The 24,851-nt window shown below is 33.5% G+C and overlaps 3 protein-coding genes across 4 annotated transcripts; 1 reads left to right on the top strand and 2 right to left on the bottom strand.

The window, feature by feature from the left end:
• Positions 1-3,246: 3,246 nt before the first annotated feature.
• On the bottom strand, positions 3,247-12,187 carry LOC149479560 (serine/threonine-protein kinase 40-like). Its single transcript, XM_089708206.1, has 7 exons — positions 11,527-12,187; positions 10,590-10,823; positions 9,701-9,833; positions 8,950-9,130; positions 8,462-8,555; positions 7,800-7,973; positions 3,247-5,092 (listed from the first exon to the last, which is right to left on the bottom strand). The coding sequence occupies exons 1-7, from the start codon at positions 12,010-12,012 to the stop codon at positions 4,577-4,579; spliced, it is 1,818 nt and encodes a 605-aa protein (XP_089564332.1). The 5' UTR covers positions 12,013-12,187; the 3' UTR covers positions 3,247-4,576.
• A 4,305-nt stretch (positions 12,188-16,492) lies between these two features.
• Positions 16,493-19,712, top strand: Afg3l2 (AFG3 like matrix AAA peptidase subunit 2). Its single transcript, XM_089708000.1, has 2 exons — positions 16,493-18,111; positions 18,585-19,712. Exons 1-2 carry the CDS (start codon positions 16,662-16,664, stop codon positions 19,439-19,441), a joined length of 2,307 nt encoding a protein of 768 aa, XP_089564126.1. The 5' UTR covers positions 16,493-16,661; the 3' UTR covers positions 19,442-19,712.
• Positions 19,713-19,759: 47 nt separating this feature from the next.
• Positions 19,760-24,324, bottom strand: Taf3 (TBP-associated factor 3). 2 transcript variants are annotated; one of them, XM_089707999.1, is made up of 2 exons: positions 24,240-24,324; positions 19,760-23,961 (listed from the first exon to the last, which is right to left on the bottom strand). In XM_089707999.1, the coding sequence occupies exons 1-2, from the start codon at positions 24,322-24,324 to the stop codon at positions 20,462-20,464; spliced, it is 3,585 nt and encodes a 1,194-aa protein (XP_089564125.1). In that variant the 3' UTR covers positions 19,760-20,461. The 2 variants fall into 2 exon arrangements, with proteins under 2 accessions (XP_089564125.1, XP_089564124.1); XM_089707998.1 differs by having other exon boundaries at positions 24,117-24,254.
• Between the last annotated feature and the right edge of the window lie 527 nt (positions 24,325-24,851).

Genomic DNA, 24,851 nt, shown 5'->3' with positions numbered 1-24,851 from the left:
AGTTAAAGAATAAATAAGTATTATTACCTCTTAAGTGAAAACTATGGCTGGTTTTCGAATTACATGGTATTCGAGGGTGACGAGATTAATTTAAGCTTTTATTTGTTGAAAATCTCCCCCCCCCCCTTTTTTATTCTTTTGGTGTTTCCTTTTGTATTCATGAAATGATTTGAAACGACTTAAAAAGTCGATCTTAACGGTTATTGGATGTACTGGTAAAAACTGATTGTGACGAGTTTTAAACCAAATTATCAAATCCGCCTATCTGCATATGCTACTAATCATGTTAGTAAGTTAAAAATTCTTTCCACAGCGGGACGAATTTTATAAGACTTTAAACTTATCAATAATCCCCTTCAAAGCATCTCTATTAATTCTTAAGTTTATTTGTATAGAGAATAGCAGTCGCATTTAAAATTTAGCAGTAATTAGGCACAGAGTCGCGGACTAATTTAATGCGTCAGGCAAAAATTATTAATAAATTTTAAGAATTCGTAAAAATTTACCCATTTCTATTGTGCTTACAAGATATAGGCAACTACATTCTACTTGTTTCGACTCGTATCGGATGAATTTTCTAATCTAACGAGATTAAGAATTCGTTTTTGATATTTACCCTCAATTCGGAAAAGGAAGGCACAATTCACATACATTTAGAATGTCCGCGTAGCGAATACGATTCAAGGAGGAATAAAATCAAAAGATCGAAACACGTTTCGAATCTGCTTTCGGCAATTAATATACTATCTTAAAACCGATATTTGTGAAAATAGGTTATCTAACGCGTAACATCTAGTAATAACCATTAACGTTGAAAGATTTGTATTGAAATCATCGTAAATCACGTATAATGTATTAATAACATGACTCACCGTGTTGAGACAAAATCTCAAACCTGCACACGAGCGGCTGAACGCGCGCTGGCAGCGCCATACACGCTGCGGCGGCTCCTCGTCGTCGCTGGACCCCGGACAAGAAGAACTCAGCTCGGAACACGTAGAAAACGCGCTGTTAAGACGCTCGACACGATTCGGTAGGCCCTTGGCCTGCGCTATAGACTTATGGTCGCGATGCCACGCTCGTGGTTGCAGATTTATACTTCAAATAAATCCGATTTTCGTTATTCGTTTGAAATAACGATAACGCAGGTAACACTTGAATATTCATTTCACTATGAAACGTAACGGACTTAAATAAAAACTATTTAAAAAGAAACAACTGAACTTTCTACTTCAATCTCGAAAGTTCGTATAAAATTATTATTTAAATTTAAATATTGTAACTATATATGTAATTTAAAATACAGTATTTTAAAATTACATATAATCTAACGACTTGCGTACGGTTTGAAAAACGACGCAACAATGAGAATATTTCTGGTGGCTTGCTGGGACTGTGGTGAGTTTTGTCCCCCACCACTCGCGGCGCTGGCGGCGGTACCACGTGACGGGCTTAAAACTAGCACCATCTAGCGACTTCACGGGGAAAAAGGCGATGTACTCTCTCATAATGGACTACGGACGTCAAACGGAACACATAATATTCGTTTCAAAACCAAATTACTTACTTATTTATTTTCTTTACTTATTACAAGAAGTTTCTTATTTAAAATTCAGCACATCATGTACACCCATAAGCCCCCATATACAATGCTCGGCAAATTTCCAATTATTCACTTCGTTTTCAAATAAAATAGCAATAAAGAATAAACAAGGAAAATCGCTCATACGATCGTCGTAACGGGGATATAAAATCCACATGAATGCTATCCATCCGATACGTTTGAAAATTTTTAAACTTTACGATCTCAACTTGAATAGGATTTTTATGATTGTTTTAGTGCAGCACCGTTTATACCTGAATTTAAATATTGGTTTAATTGTCTGTGAATAATATTGGATTGGTCGGAATTAATGCCACAGCAAAAAATATGGATAGAGTGAGACTGAGAAGAATAAAATTTTAGTTAAAATTATTTAAAATCTGAAAGAGGATATATGTATAATGTATATATTATAGAACTTCAGTTTAAAGTCATACTTAACCAAGAATAAATCTTCTCTTAAATCATTCTAAATCGCCATTTTTAATTAAACATTTACGGAACAACAACACAAGAATTAATAAAATTGTAAACAAGCGTCAAACTATTGTGCAAACAACGTGATTTATATTCCGTTTCTTTGTACGAAATATTAATATTAAAATTAGTTTTCATTTAAGCGGGGTTAGCCGTGACGGGCGGACGGTTTACAGACACTGAAAAATGGCTTACCGCCATGTCTAAGATATTTTTCAATCTAGTATGAAAAACGTGGAGAAATAAAAATGTTAAATTATTTCTTTACGATATATTATTTGTTGTATAAATTAATTGTTTGTTGGAATTGGACGGAATAGGTAGTTATGTAACGTTTATTGCGAGCCTGTGGCAAAGAAGTTCAGTTTGCTGAAATAAAATGACGATGAATTTCTGATAGTAGTTAATATTGTAATAAAACCATGTGTTTTATAAATGCCCTATACATTTCCTCCCCCAAATACCTATAGATATATATTTCGCATTTTGTGAGGTTTCGCGTTATTTTAAGCTTTGCGTTAGGTAAGTTGTGGCGTTTTAAGTTTCACTTTAGCTTAGGTATTGATTGTAAAACATAGAAAGATTTATATTATATATTATAGAACTCAATTACAAAACTTCAAGAGATATCAGCAAAGGCTTTGTCGAATAGAACTTGGCCTTAAACTTATTTTTTAATTATCCCTGTTATATGTGCGACATACTGTTATTAATGCCTGCTGCTTTCTTCGACCGAGCTATGTCCACACAGACAGCTACTTCGCGCAACAATTGCTTCGTGAGGTTGCTCGGTCTGTGTGAAAACACCTTAGTCGTAGCGGAGCCATGGCCGTCTTTCTAGCTTACTATCTCGTCAAAAAAGACAAAAATTTGGTCTTTGGAAAAACTAAAACGACAAAGCAAAACCCAGACAGTGATATCGACTAAGCTTTGTATTTTTGGAAGACCTAATTATAATAAAATCAGTAAATAACATGACATTTATTTCGTTCCCAGTTTTTACGATTCCAATTAAACACAAAAACCTTTTAAAATATATCTTTATTCACATACATACTGACATTTTCGCTAACATATAACAAAATTGATCTATAATATAACTACAGAGGCTAAAATAATAATACTAAATAACAAAATAGAAAATAATATTGAACGTGACTAACTGCGCTTTAAAATCATGTTTTGTCGCTCCTGATTAATATCTATATAGCCAAGTAAGAAAGAGAGGACATGGTTAAGTACTTAATTTGATGTTCCATTCCACATTGTTATTTGTGTATATTTATTTATAATATCAGTGCTGTTTGAACTCGGACGGTAAGTTTGAAATACTAAAAATACAATTATATATTCAGGCAGGTTTGAAATAGTTAAAATACAATAATTATATATTTACAAATAGATAAGATACAACATAATGTAACTAATACATATAAAAATAGAAATAGAATCGTTTTATTAGCATTCACCACTCTTTCTTACCTATTGTTTAAAATTAAATGGGCGGGAATATTTAAAATGAAAATAATTTTGTGCAACATGCTACAAAAATCATTTAAAATTTATGTTTATTTCCATGCATGAAAACGGAATAAGCGTTGGTGGTCTTTAAAATAAAAATCAACTGTATAAAAACAACGGACGACAAATTTTAAGTAAACAGTCAGTAATCGATGCAATTTGATATTAAAACTTAACTACATAATATAAGGAATAACGCTATTTACATCTATACATAAATATAAAAATATCTAACTAATATTTACAGTTTATAAAATGGAGGAAACAATGTTATTATTTTAATTATTGTTGCTTGAAATGGAAAGATTATGAAAAATCATTCATTTAGTTAAAACAACAACCATATTTATAAAAAAAAAATGTACAAAGTAATACTAACTCAGTTGTACCAATGTAACAGATAATTTAAATCGTTATTTGGATAACTAGTTACAAAAATTCCGTCACCTGTTTCTAGATATATCTATTGTTAATTTTAAGTGATCAATTAAAATAAGTAAATAAATTTCTGTACAAAAATGTACAAAATTGGGCAGGACAATTTTTCTAATTTTTCTAAGCAGTGTTTGGTTTTATTGAAATGCCGCATACTATTAAACTTAAAATAAAAACAGAATCTTTCTGTTATAGATATTTATAGATATTGGTAGACGGACAATAAAGGTTCATTTCATCAAAAAAAGTATTCACGTACATATATAAATTCATGACTATAAAATCTTTGAAATTGAATAGATAAAAATATAATACATAATAGTTTACACTTTACATTATTTATACATATAACCACGTCTTGAATATCCAATTATTATCAGTTTTAAGTATCAAATATGTATAAAAAAAAATAAAACAGAAGAAAAATAAACATTTATACAGTATAGACATTATACTCGATTAAGTATAAATACTTGCCTCCCAAAAACCGCGTACCTTAAAAATAACCAAACCCTATTATTTATATTTTTATTTCCAAAATTAATTATATTCGAGATCATTATTATCAACGGGCGGGCGAGGATTGTTTACAACCGCTTCAGGATTCACCGAATGTACAGGAGCCGGATTCATAATTCTGTTTCTAGAAGAATCTGGGAACCGCATGACGTAATCCTGATCTAATCTATCCATTTGCAACCGTCTCTCGGACCACGGAATGGCGCGAAATTCGGAATTCGAAGTCGACGGAACCGCGTGTAGGCGCGGAATGCGTTGCGCCAAATTTCGAATTCTTGAACTTTCCGGATTACGTTCGGGAACAAAGTTCTGGACTGTTCTAGAATCTTGGCGTGTAAACATGTGTTGATATCTCGCTATTTCGCATGGGAGCAATGGCCGCGCGTCCCTGCCTATTCTCTGTATGGATATCTGTTTTGTGTTCTGTGTATCTGTGGTTGGGTGTATTAAGATGCTGTTTTGTTGCACTCGTGTAGGTGATGGGAAGTTTAGTGCGAGGAAATCCGGTAATGGTACGCAGTATACACCGAGTTCGTCCTGAAATTGAGGAGTTGATTTTATTTACACACACAAGAAAAATCGTAACAACAAGAATAACAAAATTATTATGAAATTACAGACTATAAAAACCTATTCTTGAACACTCTAATGTAAAAAAAATATATTTTAGGTATAAAATGGTGGGACTGTACGAGGCCATTAAAAAGTATTATTTGCACAACAAATTAATTTAGCAAACAAAATTCTTATAAAATTTATATCAAGTCTATTAAAAAATGGGTATTTTATAATTTATTAAGGGCCAATTTTTCAATGCTTGGATAAAACTTATTCGTCGAATAATGTATAGAACTACCATTTTAAAAACGTATTCTAATTCCCGTATTTGACAGTTTACGTGACATTTTAATGTGCTTGTGCACTACAAGGAATTTTACTGTCCGGCATTCCGATTTTTTACGGTCCGGTGTTGCATGAAAAAACCGATGAATTGGCTTGTGCACCTGTCCGTCTTTACTCGGATCAGTTCGGTACAGTTCAAGGAAGTTAGGCGGTATAATGCTATCATAAATGATTGATTTGCATTTTACAAGAAACGAGTAAAAAATATAGAAGATGAAATATAATAATACTTCGTTATATTAAAAAGTAAAGTTCCGTAAGAGATTTAAAATGCGTGTTTTACTTATTTATTTTAATCGGTGACGAGGAGCTAAAGCTATTCCCACTTGAACTTTAACTTACCAACACTTACTTACAGGTAAATTAGCTTGGAGAAATTTTTGCATATGTAGTGGTGTGTATATTACTCAGATCTTAGAGCGCGTTTCCACTATATCGTTCTGGCCTATACAAAAATGTTTCGATATCCTAACATTACTATTTAATTTTATACTTATTCCTAGCAACACTTTTGTTTTCAATAAAAACAAGTTTTTATTTGAAAGAAAATGGTTTTGACTTTATAAAAAAAAATATATCATTCAATTTTACGTCCTTGAGCAAAAGACAAGGCGACTACCGTGAAACAATAAAATATCGTGTCCATAATAATTTGTTTCATAATTAATATTTGACCATAATAATTACGAAACAAAACAAATAAATAAATCGTCACTTGATAGTGGAAAGTGGAAACACGCACAAAACCAGAATAAACCAGTTTACGCTGTCCGCACTCCGCAGGTGCCACGTGCAGTCGTTTGGTAGCGTTAGAACATAAAGCACATTTCATTCAAAAATTATAATTATTATGTACGTAGTTTAATTGATAAATTTTGTATTTGTTGATTGTTGTTATTATTTGTTATTATTGTTATAATATTTGTTGAAGTGAATTACATGTCCCGCAGCCGGAGGGCCCAAATGAAAACTCAGATGTACTTAAAAACTACATTTAATAGCTAAAATGAGACTTTTACACCCATGTCTGCACGATGCAGACCGGAGTTAAAGAATGAATTTATACAGTTTAATAATTATAAAGACGTAAGCTTGGATGCTAACTAAGGGAAATCGCATCCACATTCTATTCCCGTGCGAACGGCGTATTCAGCAGTTTTGTATGAAGGCAGGGCCATAACTAGTGTTTAATTTGTGTGTAAGTGTTGTAACTTTATATTGTTAATTCAATATGGCTCCAGTGTTAAAACATGGTCGAGGCAAGCCTTTGACTTCTCAAACTAAAGAATTAAACTTTAAATGTCGTTTCTTTTTCAGGTTAGTTTTTTCATTTTAGTAACATTGTTAATGTAAAAGTTATATGTATGTTAAATGTGCAAATATTAAAATAAAGTCTCCTCTTTTTCAGAGGAGAAACACATATAGTTTAATTTAAAATCCCTTATATATACAGGGTTACTTGTAAAACACCGGCAACCTCGCAGGACAAGATAGCTAACATCATAAGTAACAACATTTGTTCTACGACTTTTGATAATTTGTTAGATTTTATTTTCATACAAAAATAAATATTCATTTAATTTTCCGTCTGAATATTATAAACTCTACGCCTCCCAAAAATTACGTAAACAAAAAGCGAACGAGAGGGGGAAGGGGGCGTCGCGTCGTCCATCCGATAATTAATAGAACATAGACTTACAAATGTAAGGAGAGTACAATAAAAGTTTAAAAAATCATTTAAAAATAATTTATTGCGTTATGCCAAAAGTCGTAGAACAAATGTTGTTACTTATGATGTTAGCTATCTTGTCCTGCGAGGTTGCTGGTGTTTTACAAGTAACCCTGTATAAAATAAAAACTAAAAATAAAATGTTGTTTTATTTTATTTGCTGACCATACACTACTACAAACGCAAAAATTTCTCCAAGCTAATTTACCTGTAGATAATAATTATAGGTCAATGTATATCAAAAATAACAATACTGACTTTTCAAATCACATTGTCAGCTAAAAGAAAGTAAAACAAGAGCTTGCTTTCAATTGGCATATGCAGTAAAAAGAGTAAAATCTAAGCAAGTGGGCATTCGATAACAATTATACCTACAGCGACTCGTAGACACAAAAAACCATCCGGAATAGGGAAAAGTGAAATGTCGGACAGTAAAATTACGTTTAGTGCACAAGCTAGTATTTAGATTAATGGCGTGCCATACCGGACCGTAAAAAATCGGAATGCCGGACAGTAAAAATTCCTTGTAGTGCACAAACGCCCTAATACTTTATTCGACGGATAAGTTTTATTCAAGCATTGAAAAATCGGCCCTTAAGTAATTAAACTCACACTAGAAGGACTCCTCTCCCCCTCTAGAGGGAAGGCCGGTTTCTTTTCTACCTCCGGCTCCTTTTCCTTTCCCTTATCCTCCTCTAGAGGTATATCTGGTACAACTTGCAAGTCTTCGGGAGGATTTGGCACAGTTATGTAACTCGCTATTATACTCGATAATTGGTCTAACACCTGGAATTTTTGGTATGTGTGTATTAGATTGTAGTTCTGTGTAATAATGTGTAGGTATGTAGTTTATTTTTAAAACATTTTTTTTTGTTTAAATTAAAGAGAGATAGAGACTAAGAATAATATTGACTATTATTGTATTATGGTTGTAGTTAGGATTGACACTTTTGTAGCATGTTTTCTCATATTTATGTGTTGTTTATTTACTTTTTGGATTGTATTTTACAAATGTTAATGTTTGTTGTAATATCAATATCCGTAAAAACATTTACGTAACTTTCACATAGTTTTAATTCTTACTAATATTATAAATGCGAAAGGTACTCTGTCTGTCTGTCTGTTACTCAATCACGCCTAAACTAATGAACCAATTTGCATGAAATTTGATATGGAGATATTTTGATACCCGAGAAAGGACATAGGCTACCTTTTATTGCGAAATATGTACCACGGGCGAAGCCGGGGCGGACCACTAGTATTAAATAACTTACCTGATCAGCAACTAGTCTATGTTTAGGATCTTTCACCAAGAGCCTCTGTATTAGAAATACTGTATTATCCGAAACATGTACTGGATTGCCGTCCCTGTAAAAATTTATATTTTTAAATTTATAAAAGGAAGTATAAAATACTACAAAATAATTGTTGCAGTAACCTTTGATGGTTTAGCCTTGATAGACCAACAGAGAGACTTTCCCTAATAACTACTTCGCTAATATTAAAATGTTCTATTTAAATTTTGAATTAAAGTAAATTAATAAAAGGTAAGTGATTTCTGACCTTATTTTTCAAAAAATAATTTACTATATGCAACTTTACAGAAATACGTCGAATCACGCGTGGTAGGGATAAGAACAAGATGGCGCGTAACGAAAAAATGTTACACTAAATTTTTTTCCAACCCCGATATAGCTGTTTCACTTCAACAATGTATATTTAAAATATCTGAACAGAAATTACAACAACTAACAAAACTCACGGTGGTATATTATAATTAGCAGCTTGTATTCGACTAAACAGCTGCGCGAGGCTCGTGTCACAGAACGGGAACTGTCCGTACAGCATAGTGTACAGGACGACCCCAAGCGCCCACATGTCTGACGGCTTTCCAAGGTACGGCTTGCATAGTAATACGTCTGGTGATATGTAGGCTGGTGATCCTGTAAGAATTTAATAGATATTAAGGGCCGATTTTTCAATGCTTGGATAAAACTTATCCGTCCAATAAAGTATTACAAGATAGTACTTATTAAAATGTCACGTAAACTGTCAAATAAGGGCAATTAGAATACGTTTTTAAAATGATAGTTTTATACATTATTCGACGAATAAGTTTTATCCAAGCATTGAAAAATCGGCCCTAAGTATGATATTTAGTTTTATAGCATTCAAATGCTATAAAAATCAAGAAATCTTCATCCTGGCAGGGGGAAAGAGGAGTCTTTGAATCCCGTTCTTTAAAATTTCTCATAGATTTTAAGGTAATTTTTTTGAAGTTCTATGCTATGAAAGTATGTGAGGTTAGTTTTATAACTTTGTTTGTAGGGAAATTTGTATGTAATTTTAAGAAGGATCTTACTTGCTGTTATTGAAATAATTGATATGAACATTTACATTTAATTATTATTACATTTAAGTTAATTATGGAAAATGAATCTAAAACTAAACTTATTATGATTATTAACTACTTTACAATGCATATTGAATAGTATAAAAATTGAAGTATTTACCTCTTTGATCCTTCAACAAATCTCTATCACTGCCTAGATGCGTTCCCAGGCAGAAATTAGTTAACACAACCCTTCCAGTCCTTTGGTTTAACACTATGTTGCCTAGTTTAAGATCCCTGTGTACTATATTTCTCTGAAAAAATATTTATTTAGTCAGATTTAGTTAATATTGAATTTTGAAAATGAAAGGAAATTAAATTAAATGAAATTAAATGCAATGAAACAAAATGAAATGAAATATATCGAAACAAATTGATATGAAATTAACTGATATTCTCATTTCATCTTTAAAACATTATTGAAAAATAAAGAGACTTTGAATGAAAATATTAATCTTTAACGAACAAGGAAAACTTAACTTTCTTAAATACACAGGCAGTCTTTTATATTAAAGAAAGTACGAATATTGGCAAATAATGACTTGCCTTTGTAATAATAACCTTCTGTATAATTTCAAATTTGTTGCAACAGAACAACAATTGGGTAACATAGCAAATTTTGATTGCAGCCAGGGCTTTAAAAATTATGTATCTACCAGAATTTTATGGACATTGAAATGTGAGCAATTTAAAACTCTAGTTAACGCTTTGTAGTTTATACTAGCTGTGCTATATGGTTTCATCCGCATTGCTCTGCTTATGTTGGTCATAGCGTGATGATATATCGCCTTTCGCGATAAATGGGCTATCTAACACCGAAAGAATTTTTCCAATCGCACCAGTAGTGCCTGATAATAGCGCGTTCAAACAAACAAACTCTTCAGCTTTATAATATTAAGTATAGATAATATACAAGCCACTTATACCAGTATACAGTATACTTAACCTAATAATATTGTAAAATAATGTAATAATATATAATAAATACCTAGATAATAGTAAATACAAACCTTATGTAAATTAGCAACTACCCTCACTATATCATAGAATATCAAAATGGCCTCTTTTTCAGGTACTTTCTTTACTTTAGTTACATATTGCTGCAAGTTTATCAACTCGCTACCTTTTTCACTAAATTGGTGTGCACTAACACAGTCTAAAACTAGAAATAGTCTTTGTCTAACTCTGCCGGTGTATATAAAACCTGGACCGTTGGGATTTGGGGCTTCTTCTAGAGCATGATCCTGAAAGTAAAGAAAATATTATATTCCTATTATAAACAAATTTGATGAACATTTTATGTGGGTTGTTTATGATTTTAAGTGCAAGATAGAGAGTAAAATCAAAGTAAAATTTTATAATTATTTTTTTTTTTATATTATCATCATCTCAAACTCAAACATTTATTTATTAAATTAGACTTCTGCTAGAAGCACTTTTGAAACATCATTACATATTTTAACATTTACGACCGATTCGTAAAAGCAGTATCTATGGAGAAGAACCGGCAAGAAACTCCATATCTTCATAATAATTATAAACATTGATGCAAAATGTGTATCCTGTATGAACTATCAATGTGTAGAGATGCCTTAAATGCATAAGATTTTATATGCACATGCTACTTTTAGGCAAAGAAGAATATAGTAAATAAATATATAATAGAAGATGGAAAGCAAAATGTTACAGAAACAGATATATCATATAACCATGATGTGTTTGATTGAGTCCCCAGAAATTAATCATTATTCCCTTCAAGCTAGTCTTCAGGCATTTTCAATATATCACACAAACACAAAAATAGGTAAATTAGGTATTTATCTTAATTTTGGTTATTATCTATCATAATGGACAGCTCAATTAAGCAATAATGACGACATTTACATATGGATATAAGTCATAACGATTTCCGAGTAATTATTAATTATATTGAAACGTAAAACTTACCTTAAACAACCCGTGATGGTGTACAACACCATCTTGATCTTCTAACAAGGATAGCAAAGAATATTCAGTATGTAATAGCATTTTCCCTTGTCTATCATCCTGTGTTTCAGGCTGGCCCTCATTTTTTAATGTTAGTATTTTGATCTGATAGAAATCATCAGTTTTCTCTTTACGAGCTAAACATTGAACTATACTTTTAACAGGGCTAGGCCCTAACTTGGGACCAAGTAAATAGGGACCAGCTTTTCGCACAAGTTTATCTGGGACAGGAGTGCCAGGTGGTGGGACATCGCTTTTGTTATACAACACTTTAAGTTTACGAGGTGAATTCGGCGACAATTTCTTTGAATTTTTGAGCATAGAACTTGACGTGGAATTTGCATAGGCTGACAATCTTGCAATCTTCGGGCTGGGTTGGAGTAACAAAGGTCGTGATCTCTTTCCATGGCTAAGACTACTCGTACTTTCTGGTTTTTCTTGATCCATAACTTTAGAAGATTGTAACGATCACTATATTTCACTATTTAAAATTGAGCATCAGACTTATAATACTATTGTAATTAAGTTCAGTGTAATTCTAAAATTCGTTGGGTCATACAGCTGTAAAATTTCACTGCTTTTATTTACTTGGTCAAATGTTCATTGCAGTGTTACCTGCTCAGTGCACATTCAATTTTATAGGTAAACCAGAATCTGATGGCAATTAGGGAAATCAAAATTTTGAGTGTGCAACCCTAGGGAAAATAGACTGAACGATCTTGATACTGCTTATTTTTTATTTTGTCCTCAATATCATTACTCACATTACATAAGTGGACAAGAACCTTTTTGAGGGACCATGTTGCGGGGTGTAGTACATTATTTGAATTACGACACGTAACTGCTAGTGATATTGTTACTGCCTTTAAGACGCTTAATCTAAAAAATACTTGTGATCTTTGGGGAATGTCCGTAAATCTAGTTAATAATATAATAGAAAATATTGCGAAAAATTTAGCTTTCATATTTAATAAGTGTTGTGACTATGGTACATTTCCTAATTTACTAAAGCTTAGTAAAGTTGTACCTCTATTTAAGAAGGGCGATCAAGAAGACTGTAACAATTATAGACCTATCTCTATTTTACCAACATTAAGTAAGGTATTCGAGAAGTTAATTTTAAACCAATTGAGTAGTCATTTTGCATCTAATAATTTACTGCACACCAAACAGTTTGGTTTCACAAAGGGGCGCTCAACCACAGATGCTGGAGTTGCACTTCTAACACATATATATAAAGCATGGGAAAACTCAAAAAATGCTCTGGGGATATTTTGTGACCTCTCCAAGGCATTTGACTGCGTTGAACATTGTACTTTGTTACGTAAACTTAATCACTATGGAATTAAAGGAAAAGCCCAGAACCTCATAGCGTCATACCTGCATGATAGGATACAGACTGTAGTTGTTAATGGAGAACGTTCTAGCGGTGCGTCAATTAACATTGGTGTTCCACAGGGGTCAATTTTAGGTCCCCTCTTGTTCTTGGTATATATCAATGATCTTCCCTTTTATTTGCAGGATAGGTGTGAAATAGTTCTGTTTGCAGATGATACCTCATTAATTTTTAATGTGGATAGGCATGACCCAAATGTTGACGAAGTGAACAGTGCTCTTTTACACATATCTAAATGGTTTACTGCCAATAATTTATTATTAAATGCCAAAAAAACCACTTGTGTTGAATTTTTACTTCCTAATGTAAAAAAGTTGAACAGAGATATTACCTTGAACGGGGAGGTATTGCATCCTACTGAGTCTACTGTATTTCTAGGGTTAACATTGGACGAGAAACTACAGTGGGGAGCCCATGTCAACACCGCTGCAGGTAAGCTCAGTTCAGCTGCATATGCAGTCCGAAAAATAAGGCATCTCACCGATGAAGATACAGCTAGATTGGTTTATTTCAGCTACTTTCATAGCATTATGTCCTATGGAATTCTACTGTGGGGCAAGGCTGCAGATATAGAAACTATATTTATCTTACAGAAAAGAGCCATTCGCTCTATATATAATTTACGTGCTCGGGACTCACTAAGAGATCATTTTAAGAATACTGGTATCCTTACTGTACCATCACAGTATATATTTAATAATATTTTGCATGTACACAAAAGCTTCGACTTGCATACAAGAGTAGGAGATAGACACGATTATGGCACAAGGAACAGGAATAGAATTGAAATGCCATTTTTCCGATTAGCTAAAGTTAAAAATTCATTTATGGGTCAAGGTATACGCTTATATAATAGAATTCCTCACAATATTAAAGAGTTTAGTAGTTCTAAATTTAAAACTTATATAAAAAATGTACTAGTTCAGAGAGCGTACTACAGTATTCAGGAATATATAGACGATAAAGACCCATGGAGGGTTATCGCGTAAAAACCACAGGACAGTTCTTTGGCATATTATGATATATTATTATGTAGTTAGATATAAGTTACATATTATGTAATATTGACATGATTTAAAAGAGCAACTATGGAGTTTCTTGCCGATTCTTCTCCGTAGATACTGCTTTCCGAATCGGTGGTAAATGTTAAAAATACTTATGTAATGACGATTCGAAAGTGCTACTAAATAGTAGTCTAATTGAATAAATGAATGTTTGAGTTTGAGTTTGAGTTTGAATACTGTACTTAATAATGAGTAATAATGAGTATAATATACAATTAAACAAATTACTTTTATACAGGTAATACATATTATTATTTACACATACCTATATTTGTATATTCATTACCAGTATGCCATGTGAAAATATCGATATAATGATAATGTAGATCAAAACTGCTTATAATTTTTTATAAAATAAAATAAAAATAAAATAAAATTATGTTTATTTTCGTAAGTATTAACAGACACACATTATAAAATTGACTTGGACAGCTTGGACTTGACGAATATCCGTATTGGAAACTCCTGTCATAAGTTTTCATAAAATTATATTCTAATTAACAAACAATATTATAGTTACCTACATATAATGCAAAAAAGGGTATTTTCATCTGCATTTTCGTTACGGCGCTTACGGAACTTTCTTCCAATCTCTACCAAAATTACGTTGACACAATCTCTTCTCCTTCCTCTCCTCGATTTTTCCGATTCCTGCTATCCTGATATTTATGAATATCAACTGGACACCCTTGAGAAGCTTCAAAATGTCTGCATAAGATTCATTTACGGTTTACGCAAGTTTGACCATGTTTCAGAGTTCAGGAAAAGGTTAAACTGGCTTCCTATTCGTTATCGCCGGGATACTCACGTGCTTCATCTCTTATACTGTATACTATTTAGCCCTAAGACTCCGCCGTACTTAAAAGATAAATTCAATTATTTAAGTTCTAATCATTCTATCTCGCTTCGATCTACTAATCTGTTATTATTAAGTACTCCTATCCGTAGTTCTAACTTTTTTAATAATTCCTACACAGTGCGCGCTATTCAGCTGTGGAATGCGCTACCTGAAAATATCAGACGTGCACAATCACTCTCCTCCTTTAAAAAGCTACTTAAAGACTATTACCTATCCCAACAGTAGCTTCTTCAATTTTCTGTTACTACATATTCTTTTTTTTTTCCCTTGCTTTCCTGTTTGCCTTCTGAAGCCAATCATTGTTTTATTCATTATATTTATTTGAGTTTTATTTTTATTTTTCTTTTATTTAGTATGTGTATGTATAGGTATATATGTGTATATGTATATATATATATATATATTTAATATTATATGTATTTGTAGTATTGTATCTATGATATTGTATTTGTTTATTTTTATGTAGGTGTATGTTTATATAATTATATATTTATTTTTGTTGTTTTTGCATTAATACTTTGTTTGTATTTTTGCACTATCCCATAATCTTCTTGCATTTCCTCTCCCGCCAGGTTGCCTGGTAGAGATTGCTGTTTAGCAATAAGGCCGCCTTTTGGGCAAATTATGCTTTTGTATTTCTACTTCTTTTTGCATACTATTGTTTTTTCATATTTTGTTCAATAAAGAATTATAAATAAATAAATAAATAAATAATATTTTTTAATTTATAGTATCAAAACGGGTAAGTCCAATTTACCAATAAAATCTTCAAAATTGAAAATTGTGATGTCTTTGACCCTTCTTCACCGAATGTTTTTCTATACACATTATAAACAACACCTCTTGCTTGTGATCGCAGCGGCTTTTTCGACATTTTCGAAGATTTTTTAGACAAAACCCTAAAAATTATTCATCAACTGCAAAAAAGAAAAATAATTTGACATCCAATTTGATAGTTGTCAAATAAGTTGCCACATAAAAATCTTTTATTTCTTAAATATTATAAATATGCCATCAGATTCTGGTAGACCTATATTTTTCCGTGATCTATAAAAAATATTAATGTACATCTTTCTATGATTTTCAATAAATCACCACACGTAGATTTTAACTAATATTGTATAATTTACGAAATAATCTTCAATTTGCACATTCAATTTAAATCGCGGTATGCAGATACTGAGCCAACTGGAACTGGCAGATTATCAAAGTTAAAAAAAATCTACAACTTGAATAGAATTTATTTAATAAAATTAAGATTGTTATCGTTGATTATGATTATTATCCCATATTATTATCATTATCTTCTCTTTACTGCATTAAAAACAATAAAAAAGCATTTTTAAAACATGCATAAATTAATGGTGAATTATAGGAAAATTTGTACATATTGTCTGGCAACATAAAGACAGATAAGAAATAACTATGCACGAAGATAATATTATTTTTAAACTTCAACAATAATCACAGAATTTATGAAAAAGTAATTTATGAACAATTATTTTCTTGATTATAATATGTAATTTGAATAACTTAACTTAACTTTGAGTTAACTATTTGTGTTAGTATTTATTTCACAATATTTCGTGATTTGTGTGCAAGACTCATTAGATGGAGACGGTGACGGACAGATAAGATTGACAGATATTTTTAACCATGTTTTTACTGAGACTTGAGTAGATCTTCTCGATTTTATGTGACATAATTATTATTTAGTATTGCAAAGTACTTATTTTAAACATAAATAAACTGTATATAAAAATCGAATCGAAACAGTATGTGGAAAGGTCTTAGATTAACGCAATCGCAACTATCGAAGCTCCATTTTAAAGGAAATAAACTACAATCATTAGGAGTTCCAGCGTTAGATTCTGTGTTAAACCAATGGTATGAATTCTGTAAGAAACCCCCTAAGGGGTTCGAAAAGTATTTTCAACCAGGAACTAGTAAAAAACACGAAAAGAAACCGGAAAAAGATGACGCTCCTCCACCGTCGAAATCTTCACCACCACCGTCTAAACCGAGCTCGTCTCCAGAAAAATGGAATATTAATATGTTTTCCAATGCCCCTGGAGGAAGGGGATCTGGCCGTGGAGGTTACGATGGACAAGATCGAGAAAAATGGATGATGTTTGGTGCCATGGGTGTAGTTGCCCTAATTGCCTCAATTGCATATTTCGAACTAAAGTACAGAGAAATAAGTTGGCGAGACTTCGTTAACATGTATCTAAAAAAAGGCATTGTTGAGAAGTTAGAGGTTATAAACAAGAAATGGGTTCGTGTAAGATTACAGCCGGGCACATTTGAAGGAAAAGTTATCTGGTTTGCTATTGGCAGTGTGGACTCATTCGAGAGAAATCTAGAGAATGCGCAAATAGAAATGAATGTTGAACCACAGAACTTCTTGCCAGTTATTTATCGAACTGAGGTGGAGGCTTCCAGTCTGACAGGAATATTACCAACATTGTTAATAATTGGTTTCTTAATTTATATGATGAGAAGGTCTGCTGATATGATGGGAAGAGGCGGCCGCAAAGGTGGTGGACTTTTTGGTGGTGTGATGGAATCAACAGCAAAATTGATCAACCCAACAGACATTGGTGTTAAGTTCCAGGATGTAGCAGGTTGTGAAGAAGCTAAGATCGAAATTATGGAGTTTGTAAACTTCTTGAAGAACCCCCAACAATACATTGACTTGGGAGCTAAAATACCCAAGGGAGCATTGCTCACTGGACCACCAGGAACTGGTAAAACTTTACTTGCCAAAGCTACAGCTGGAGAGGCCAATGTTCCTTTTTTAACTGTATCTGGTTCAGAATTCTTAGAGATGTTTGTGGGTGTCGGTCCATCTAGAGTGAGAGACATGTTTGCAATGGCTCGTAAGCATGCCCCATGCATTTTGTTTATTGATGAAATTGATGCTGTCGGTAGGAAAAGGGGTGGACGAAGCTTTGGTGGACATTCAGAGCAAGAGAACACACTAAATCAATTGCTGGTAGAGATGGATGGTTTTAACACAACAACAAATGTTGTTGTGCTAGCTGCAACAAACAGAGTTGATATTTTGGATAAAGCTCTATTGAGACCTGGTCGTTTTGACCGTCAGATATTTGTACCAGCTCCAGATATTAAGGGCAGGGCTTCCATTTTCAAGGTGCATTTAACTCCACTCAAAACTACACTCAATAAAGAGAATCTAGCCAGAAAAATGGCTGCTTTAACACCAGGTATGTCATATGAATATTCAATTAAATATCTATAATATTGGTTATTTCTGTTTTCATGGTTCAAATTTTGTTTGTAAATATTTATATTCTTTCTACATTTACTAACACTTTTTGAAGACCAAGCATAGCAACTAATTAGATGGATAATATTAGGTATATTAAACTTATTCAATATTCTCTCATACTTATAAACTTTTAGAATTGAACAGTAAATTGTAATATACTAGCGGTCCGCCCCGGCTTCGCCCGTGGTACATATTTCGCAATAAAAGGTAGCCTATATTCTTTCTCAGGGCTTGAGGATTATCTGTGCCAAATTTCATCAAAATCGGTCCAGTAGTTTATGCGTGAAAACCATACATACATACATACAAACCTTTCCTCTTTACAATATTAGTATACCTAGATATTCAACTGAAAGTTTGGTATACAATAGGTACTATGTACTTTAATGTTTTCTTTTAATATTTCAGGTTTCACTGGAGCAGATATTGCTAATGTATGCAATGAAGCAGCACTCATTGCAGCTAGGGAGTTGTCAACTGACATAAGCATGAAAAACTTTGAACAGGCCATAGAGAGAGTAGTAGCTGGTATGGAGAAAAAATCGAATGTCCTACAACCAGAAGAGCGAAAGATTGTAGCTTATCATGAAGCTGGCCATGCTGTAGCTGGCTGGTTCCTAGAACATGCCGACCCCCTTCTCAAAGTATCTATAATACCTCGTGGAAAGGGTCTTGGATATGCACAATATCTACCAAAAGAACAATATCTATACAGTAAGGAACAATTATTTGACAGAATGTGCATGACCCTTGGTGGAAGAGTGAGCGAGGAAATATTCTTTGGTAGAATTACAACCGGTGCACAGGATGATTTGAAGAAAATTACTCAGAGTGCATACGCTCAAATCGTTCACTATGGTATGAATGCTAAAGTGGGTAATGTTTCCTTTGAAATGCCACAACCTGGAGAAATGGTTATTGACAAACCATACTCTGAAAAAACAGCTGAATTAATCGACTCTGAAGTGAGAGATTTAATCAACTCAGCACATAAACGCACAACAGACTTGTTAGTTGAACATAAGACAAACATTGAGAAGGTTGCAGAACGCTTACTGAAGCAAGAGATTCTGAGCAGGGATGATATGATTGAATTACTGGGTCCCAGACCATTCCCTGAAAAGAGTACCTATGAAGAATTTGTGGAGGGAACTGGTTCATTAGATGAAGATACAACTTTACCAGAGGGCTTGAAGGATTGGAATAAGGAAAAGCAACCAACTATTCCCCCACCAGAAAGTATACCTCCTGCCAGTAAAAATTAACTTTATTTATGTAGTTGATTGTTGAGTTTTTAGTCAGTTTATGTGTAATAAATACAATTACCTATAAGACATAAGGCTTTTTGTTTTTGTTGACACAATGTAAGAATCTGGTACATTGAAATCGGCCAAAGCAGTTTTTTACTCATTCACCTATAGTTGCGCCGTTAAAAAATTTAAAAACTTATTCAATATTGGCTTTGATTGTATAGATAGTTGCATTTTACGTGTTGTATGAGCTTGTTTTATTAAATAAATTGCAGTATGTAAAATACTTTGGTAGTTTTCTTGTATGTGAAAGGTCAAAATAATGTACGACAATTTTGAGTACCAATATATTATTTAATTGGCCACTGGCTGAAATCAAAAATTTTACATTTAACCTCTCCTCCACGTTTAATGAATTTAGGACAAGCACCGTCACGCCATCTTTAGTGATCAATAGATGTCGCGGAGAGCGAGAGGCTATGCGAGATTGTGCTAGCCCTGTACATAGATCCGAAGGAACAACATTAACAAAAAAAAAAAACAGGGTTATATTAAAATTATAATATGAAAATATTCAAATATAGGCTGAAAATACATTCAGCCTTCTTTCTGTTTATTTAAATATTCACTACATTACTTTATACATCACCAATTTCTTAAGTAAATTCAGCTTTTGTACAATATAAAAAGAATCTTATATTAAATCTATGTTTACATGCGTAATGTGTACAACACGCCCGCACTCTCATTAAACTTGATCTAACCGAGCGAACGAGAATTAAAGAAATTAACAAAAATAATTAAAATTATGGTAATTATTACAAGTACCTACACTATATTCATGTTCAACATTTTATGTCAATATTCAATTATTATCTATTCTTAAACTAGCCTATGATATTATTAACATTATAAATGATGAAAACGTATCTGCATGATATCATTCAACAATAATCCATTAACAATCGCAATCCATTTACTCGCGTCTATAAAACGGAAAATTAAAACTAATCTCAGTAACAACGAAAGTCTGTATCAATGACAGTCTCTGACTTTTTCCCCTTTTGGTTTTCGGCCCCGTTTCTTGCCCGAGGTGACGCCAGCTAGAACCATCGCGGTTCGTTTGGCGAGACATGACTTGCAGAACCAATCTTCCGTCGCTCCGGGTTCTTCCGTAATACCTACACATATCCAATGATACCACCCGTCGCAACCGTCACAACCGATCATGGGGGAACCGTTGTCGGGTCGACCACACGCCGGACAGACCCAAATTTTGTTCCCGTGTTCGTCGACATAATATGGCGTGGGTAATGTTCCACTAGGTTTTTCCGCAACAGGCGTAGCCGGCGCCGTCGGAACATCATCGATTACAGAAGCTGCTTCATCATCTAAGCTATCCCCGTGCCCTTTTTTCGATAAAGGTTTTATTAATATCCTTCTGTACTTCGAATGACTTGACGGCGGACGATTCTTTCGTTGTGGAGAGCCTGGCGGCGACGATGAAGCTTGCGCTTCTTGTGGTTCTGCTACATGATTATGCTTCGAATGTTTCTGTTTTGGTGGTCGAGTTACCAACGCTGATATTTGCGCTAACTCAGGTGATCTACTATTTTCCCTAGATAGCGGCTCTTCTTTAACTGGCGATTCTTCTTCTCTTTTAACTGGTTTTATATTTAACTTAAATGTTTCAGGTGAACTAGGTGGCATAGGTGAATTTGAATTAGATGATCCCAATTTTAATGTTAGTTTAGGTACTAAACCATCAGCTAATTTTTCTTTTTTCTTCTCCTTCTTCTCTTTCTTAATTCTATCTTTGATTTCTTGCCTTTCTTCTTTTTCTTTTTTCTTTTCAGACTTATCTTTATTTTTATCTTTTTTGTCCTTCTTCTTTTTGATCTTAATACCATCCTTATCTCTCTTTTCCTTTTTATGTGATTTATCTTTTTTCCTCTCTGAGCTATCAATATCATCTTTGGGAACTTCAGGGGTTGACATTTTAACACGTGTAGCTTCGACATTGGGTGTTGGTTCAGTATGATGGACTGGTGCAGGTGGTTCAGGAGTAGGTAATCGTACCGGTGGTGGAGCGGGAGGTTCTCTCGGCACCTCTTGTCGAACTGGTTCTGACTTTGGTGGATTTAACTCTATTGTTATGTCTGGCTGTACAGGTGGCATTTTATATAGATTTGCTTTGTGTTCTTTACTTGATTTAGATTTTTGTTTTTGTAGAATATTTGGAATGGTTGGAGATTTGTGCTTGTCATGTCGATCTTTTTCACGGCTTGTCCCCGGCGATTTATGCATCATTCTATCGTCATCATTATCTACTGGTATAACCTCTAAACTTGGGCGTCTAAACATTGAAGGAAGTTTTACTGCAGATGATCTTGATGAATGTGAAAAGTTGCCTAGTGGCATTAGATGGTTGGGTAAACCAGGTAAAAAACTAGGACCAGGTATAAGACCTGGCCCTGCTCCTAAAGCAAATGGATTGTTTAACATGTTTGGTGAAGGGAGCCCCCTTAATGCTGGATTGTTTGCTAAGCCAGCTAAGAAATCACCTCCTGGCATAAGTCCTGAATTAGGTATTAAGCCTGGACCTGGCATCAAACCTCTACCAGGTGGCATTGAGTGAAAGAATGGAAAACCTGGTGGCATATGAGGAAGTTTTGATTCATTCTTTGGTCTTCCAGTTTTAGAAGATTTTTCATTAGGAAATTTCATTTTCTTCTTGTCAGCCATTTGCACCATTTCATAAGCTAATTGTTGTTGCTGTTTCTTAAGTTTTGCTTCCAGCTTTGCAGCCTTATCTTTTTTATCTTTATGTTTCTTTTCTCTCTTTACTTTTGGACTTTCAATAGGTACATCTTTGGAGAGTGATTGTTGAAGTGCTTTGTTAATTGTGAGCCCAGATGGTTTCGGATCATATAACAATGGTCTTGACTGAGGCATTGGTAAATTATCCATGGAATCATCATCAATACTAATAACTTCATGGGCTCGTATATCAATTTCTTTAGATAAATCTACTGGACTACTATTATTGTTGTTCACAATGTTTTCATCAGACTTCAATCTACTATTTTCATGTGCAGAATTCTGCAACCTTGAGATCACACTTTCAGACTGTAATTTTTCTGATACAACCTCAGAAGAACTCTTATCTTCCTTAGATTTGTTCGATATTCTTTTAAATATATTAATTTTTGATCTATCAGGCTGTGAAGCCAATTTCTCTTCTTCGTCAATAACCTCCTTTTTAATTTCTACATCTGATATATGTGAATTTGTTGCATGTTTATTTACAGGTAAAGAATTAGAAACAAGTGGAGATTTAGAAATAGGTATTTTCCTGGGAACAGGTATTGCTTCTTCCCCGGGAATTAAATTAATTCGAGAAACAGATGGAGTTGGAAGGGTTTCAACAGGTTCTTGTTTAATTACTGGTCTCAATGGTTCAGGAACTAGTGGCGGTACCAAAGGTGTTGGTGGCGGCAAAATTGTTGGTTTAGCTTGAGGTGGTAATACCTTAGGCGCTGGCATTGTCACATGATTATGATGTGTCGGATGTACATCTTTATTTTTCTGTGTAAGATGTCCAGGTGGAAACCTGTCCAATTTACTACTATCCCTAGATTTACTACTTTCACCTTTATGACTTTTATCTTTTCTTTTACTTTTCATAATTTTACCATTCAATAACTTATTTTTCTTAGATTTCTTATCGGATTTATCTACCAATGGTGGTTTCATTGCATTTGAATGATGTGAATTAGCTTTATGTTTCTCATGATGTCTCTCTGAAACAAGCGTGGGTGGTCTAGCTTCAGGTAATTTACCTTCCCGTGCTGGAGACAAGAAACCTGACATAGTCATCATGACACTGCTGATTTCTCTTGTTCTTTCCTCCTCATCCAACCGTAATCTAGGCCTCTTACTGTTCGGCAATGACACTGGATCATTGGGTCTTTTAAATATATCTTTAGGTTTTTCTGGACTGTCTGTAACTGATATTTCCGGGCTTGCACATGAAGGATTATTATCAATACTATCAATACCATTCTGACAGATCTCCACAGTTCCTGCAACAACAGGTGTATCCCTTTCCTTTTCAGGGTACATCGGAGGCAAGTGCTCATGCACATGCATTGGCCTTGTGACAACTTCATGACTACCAGGTTTAAGAAAGTTCAAGTTTGATTCTTTTGGTTTGGGAAACTTTTCTGTTTTGACAGGAGGTGGTACTGGGGGAACGCAGCGAGTGTACTCAGCCAATTCTGGCAGCTGTACATGTAAATCACGAAACACTAATCCTAAATCGTGTAAATTTGGTTCAGTCCTGTTAAACTCCTCGGCGTGCCTGTTAGCTTGGGTGCCCAATGCACAAATATACTTTTCTAAAACATGAACTAAAATGTCCAGTGGCGTTGAGTTTATTCCATTCCATCCTATAGTTTGACATATTTGCGCAACATTCCTTCGTAGTATCTCACGAGCGTACGCCTCTGACATTATGACACCAACAAAGTTATCTGGAACAAATGAATATATCAACATTAACAGAGTAAACTAACTCCAATTAGAGATATCTGCATTTTTCTGATCGAATTCAACATACTTGCTATGCAACCTGATACCTGTATATATGTTAAGATAGCTAAAACAGCGAATCTCATGATTTTCATACCTGCAAGTGTCTAGTAGTACAGAGACGATATTGCGGACAAGAGAAAACTTCAAACTTAGAACACATAAGTATGCTTCTTTAGATTCTTCGCTATATAAGGGCAATTTATTATAAAACTTTTACCAATCAAAACGCAAAATAATGAAGTGTTTACGTAAAAACTTCTCAGCATTCTACAAACACAGTACCCCGTGCGCCATGATTGCATTTTGGGTTGTCAATGTTCGGTGTTGCAAGGCAATAATAAATAAAATGGCGGTCGAATAATATTGCGTTCATTTCGTTAATTAAATATTTTAGTAAAAATTTTATTTATATCTTTATACATTTTATTTAAAAAAATATAATATAATTCTATGATAAACAAAATGAACACCTAAAACAATACGTAGTACTATAATAATTATGTTGCCGTGAAATACCTCCACAGTCCACGTTCCAACCGTGTTGTGGTGTAAAAATTATAAGCTTTTCATATTATATTTTACATAAACGGTCTACGGGAGCTGGACACATACCTCCGAATTTTTGTAAACATTTATACGATAACGTTTACGTAAAAATATTTATTACAGTTCTACTCTTGAAACGAAAAGTAGCCTATTTTCATTAACCTCATTCTGTTAAATAATTTTTCTTGTACAGTTTCTTTGTAATCTGCATGATATGAAAAAAATATATATAATTATAATTTATAAGGGGGAACTGTTGACCTTACCACATGCAATACGCATT

The sequence above is a fragment of the Colias philodice genome, chromosome 20, assembly GCF_061535455.1.
Source record: "Colias philodice isolate Cphi_HAF_F1 chromosome 20, ilColPhil1 Martin Lab GWU primary, whole genome shotgun sequence".
Taxonomy (NCBI): domain Eukaryota; kingdom Metazoa; phylum Arthropoda; class Insecta; order Lepidoptera; family Pieridae; genus Colias; species Colias philodice.
Note: the sequence above shows the minus strand (reverse complement) of the source record. Positions and strands in the feature narration are given on the sequence as shown.

Coding starts and splice junctions, on each gene's coding strand:
- LOC149479560 (XM_089708206.1), bottom strand. CDS start 12,012: ATGGATCAAGAAAAACCAGAAAGTACGAGTAGTCTTAGCCATGGAAAG. Junction 9,131..9,700: donor TTTGTTGAAGGATCAAAGAG/GTAAATACTTCA, acceptor AAATTCTTACAG/GATCACCAGCCTACATATCA. Junction 8,556..8,949: donor GCTAATTATAATATACCACC/GTGAGTTTTGTT, acceptor AAATTTTTACAG/GGACGGCAATCCAGTACATG.
- Taf3 (XM_089707999.1), bottom strand. CDS start 24,324: ATGCAATCATGGCGCACGGGGTACTGTGTTTGTAGAATGCTGAGAAGT. Junction 23,962..24,239: donor ATTATTTTGCGTTTTGATTG/GTAAAAGTTTTA, acceptor CATTTGTTCCAG/ATAACTTTGTTGGTGTCATA.
- Afg3l2 (XM_089708000.1), top strand. CDS start 16,662: ATGTGGAAAGGTCTTAGATTAACGCAATCGCAACTATCGAAGCTCCAT. Junction 18,112..18,584: donor AATGGCTGCTTTAACACCAG/GTATGTCATATG, acceptor TTAATATTTCAG/GTTTCACTGGAGCAGATATT.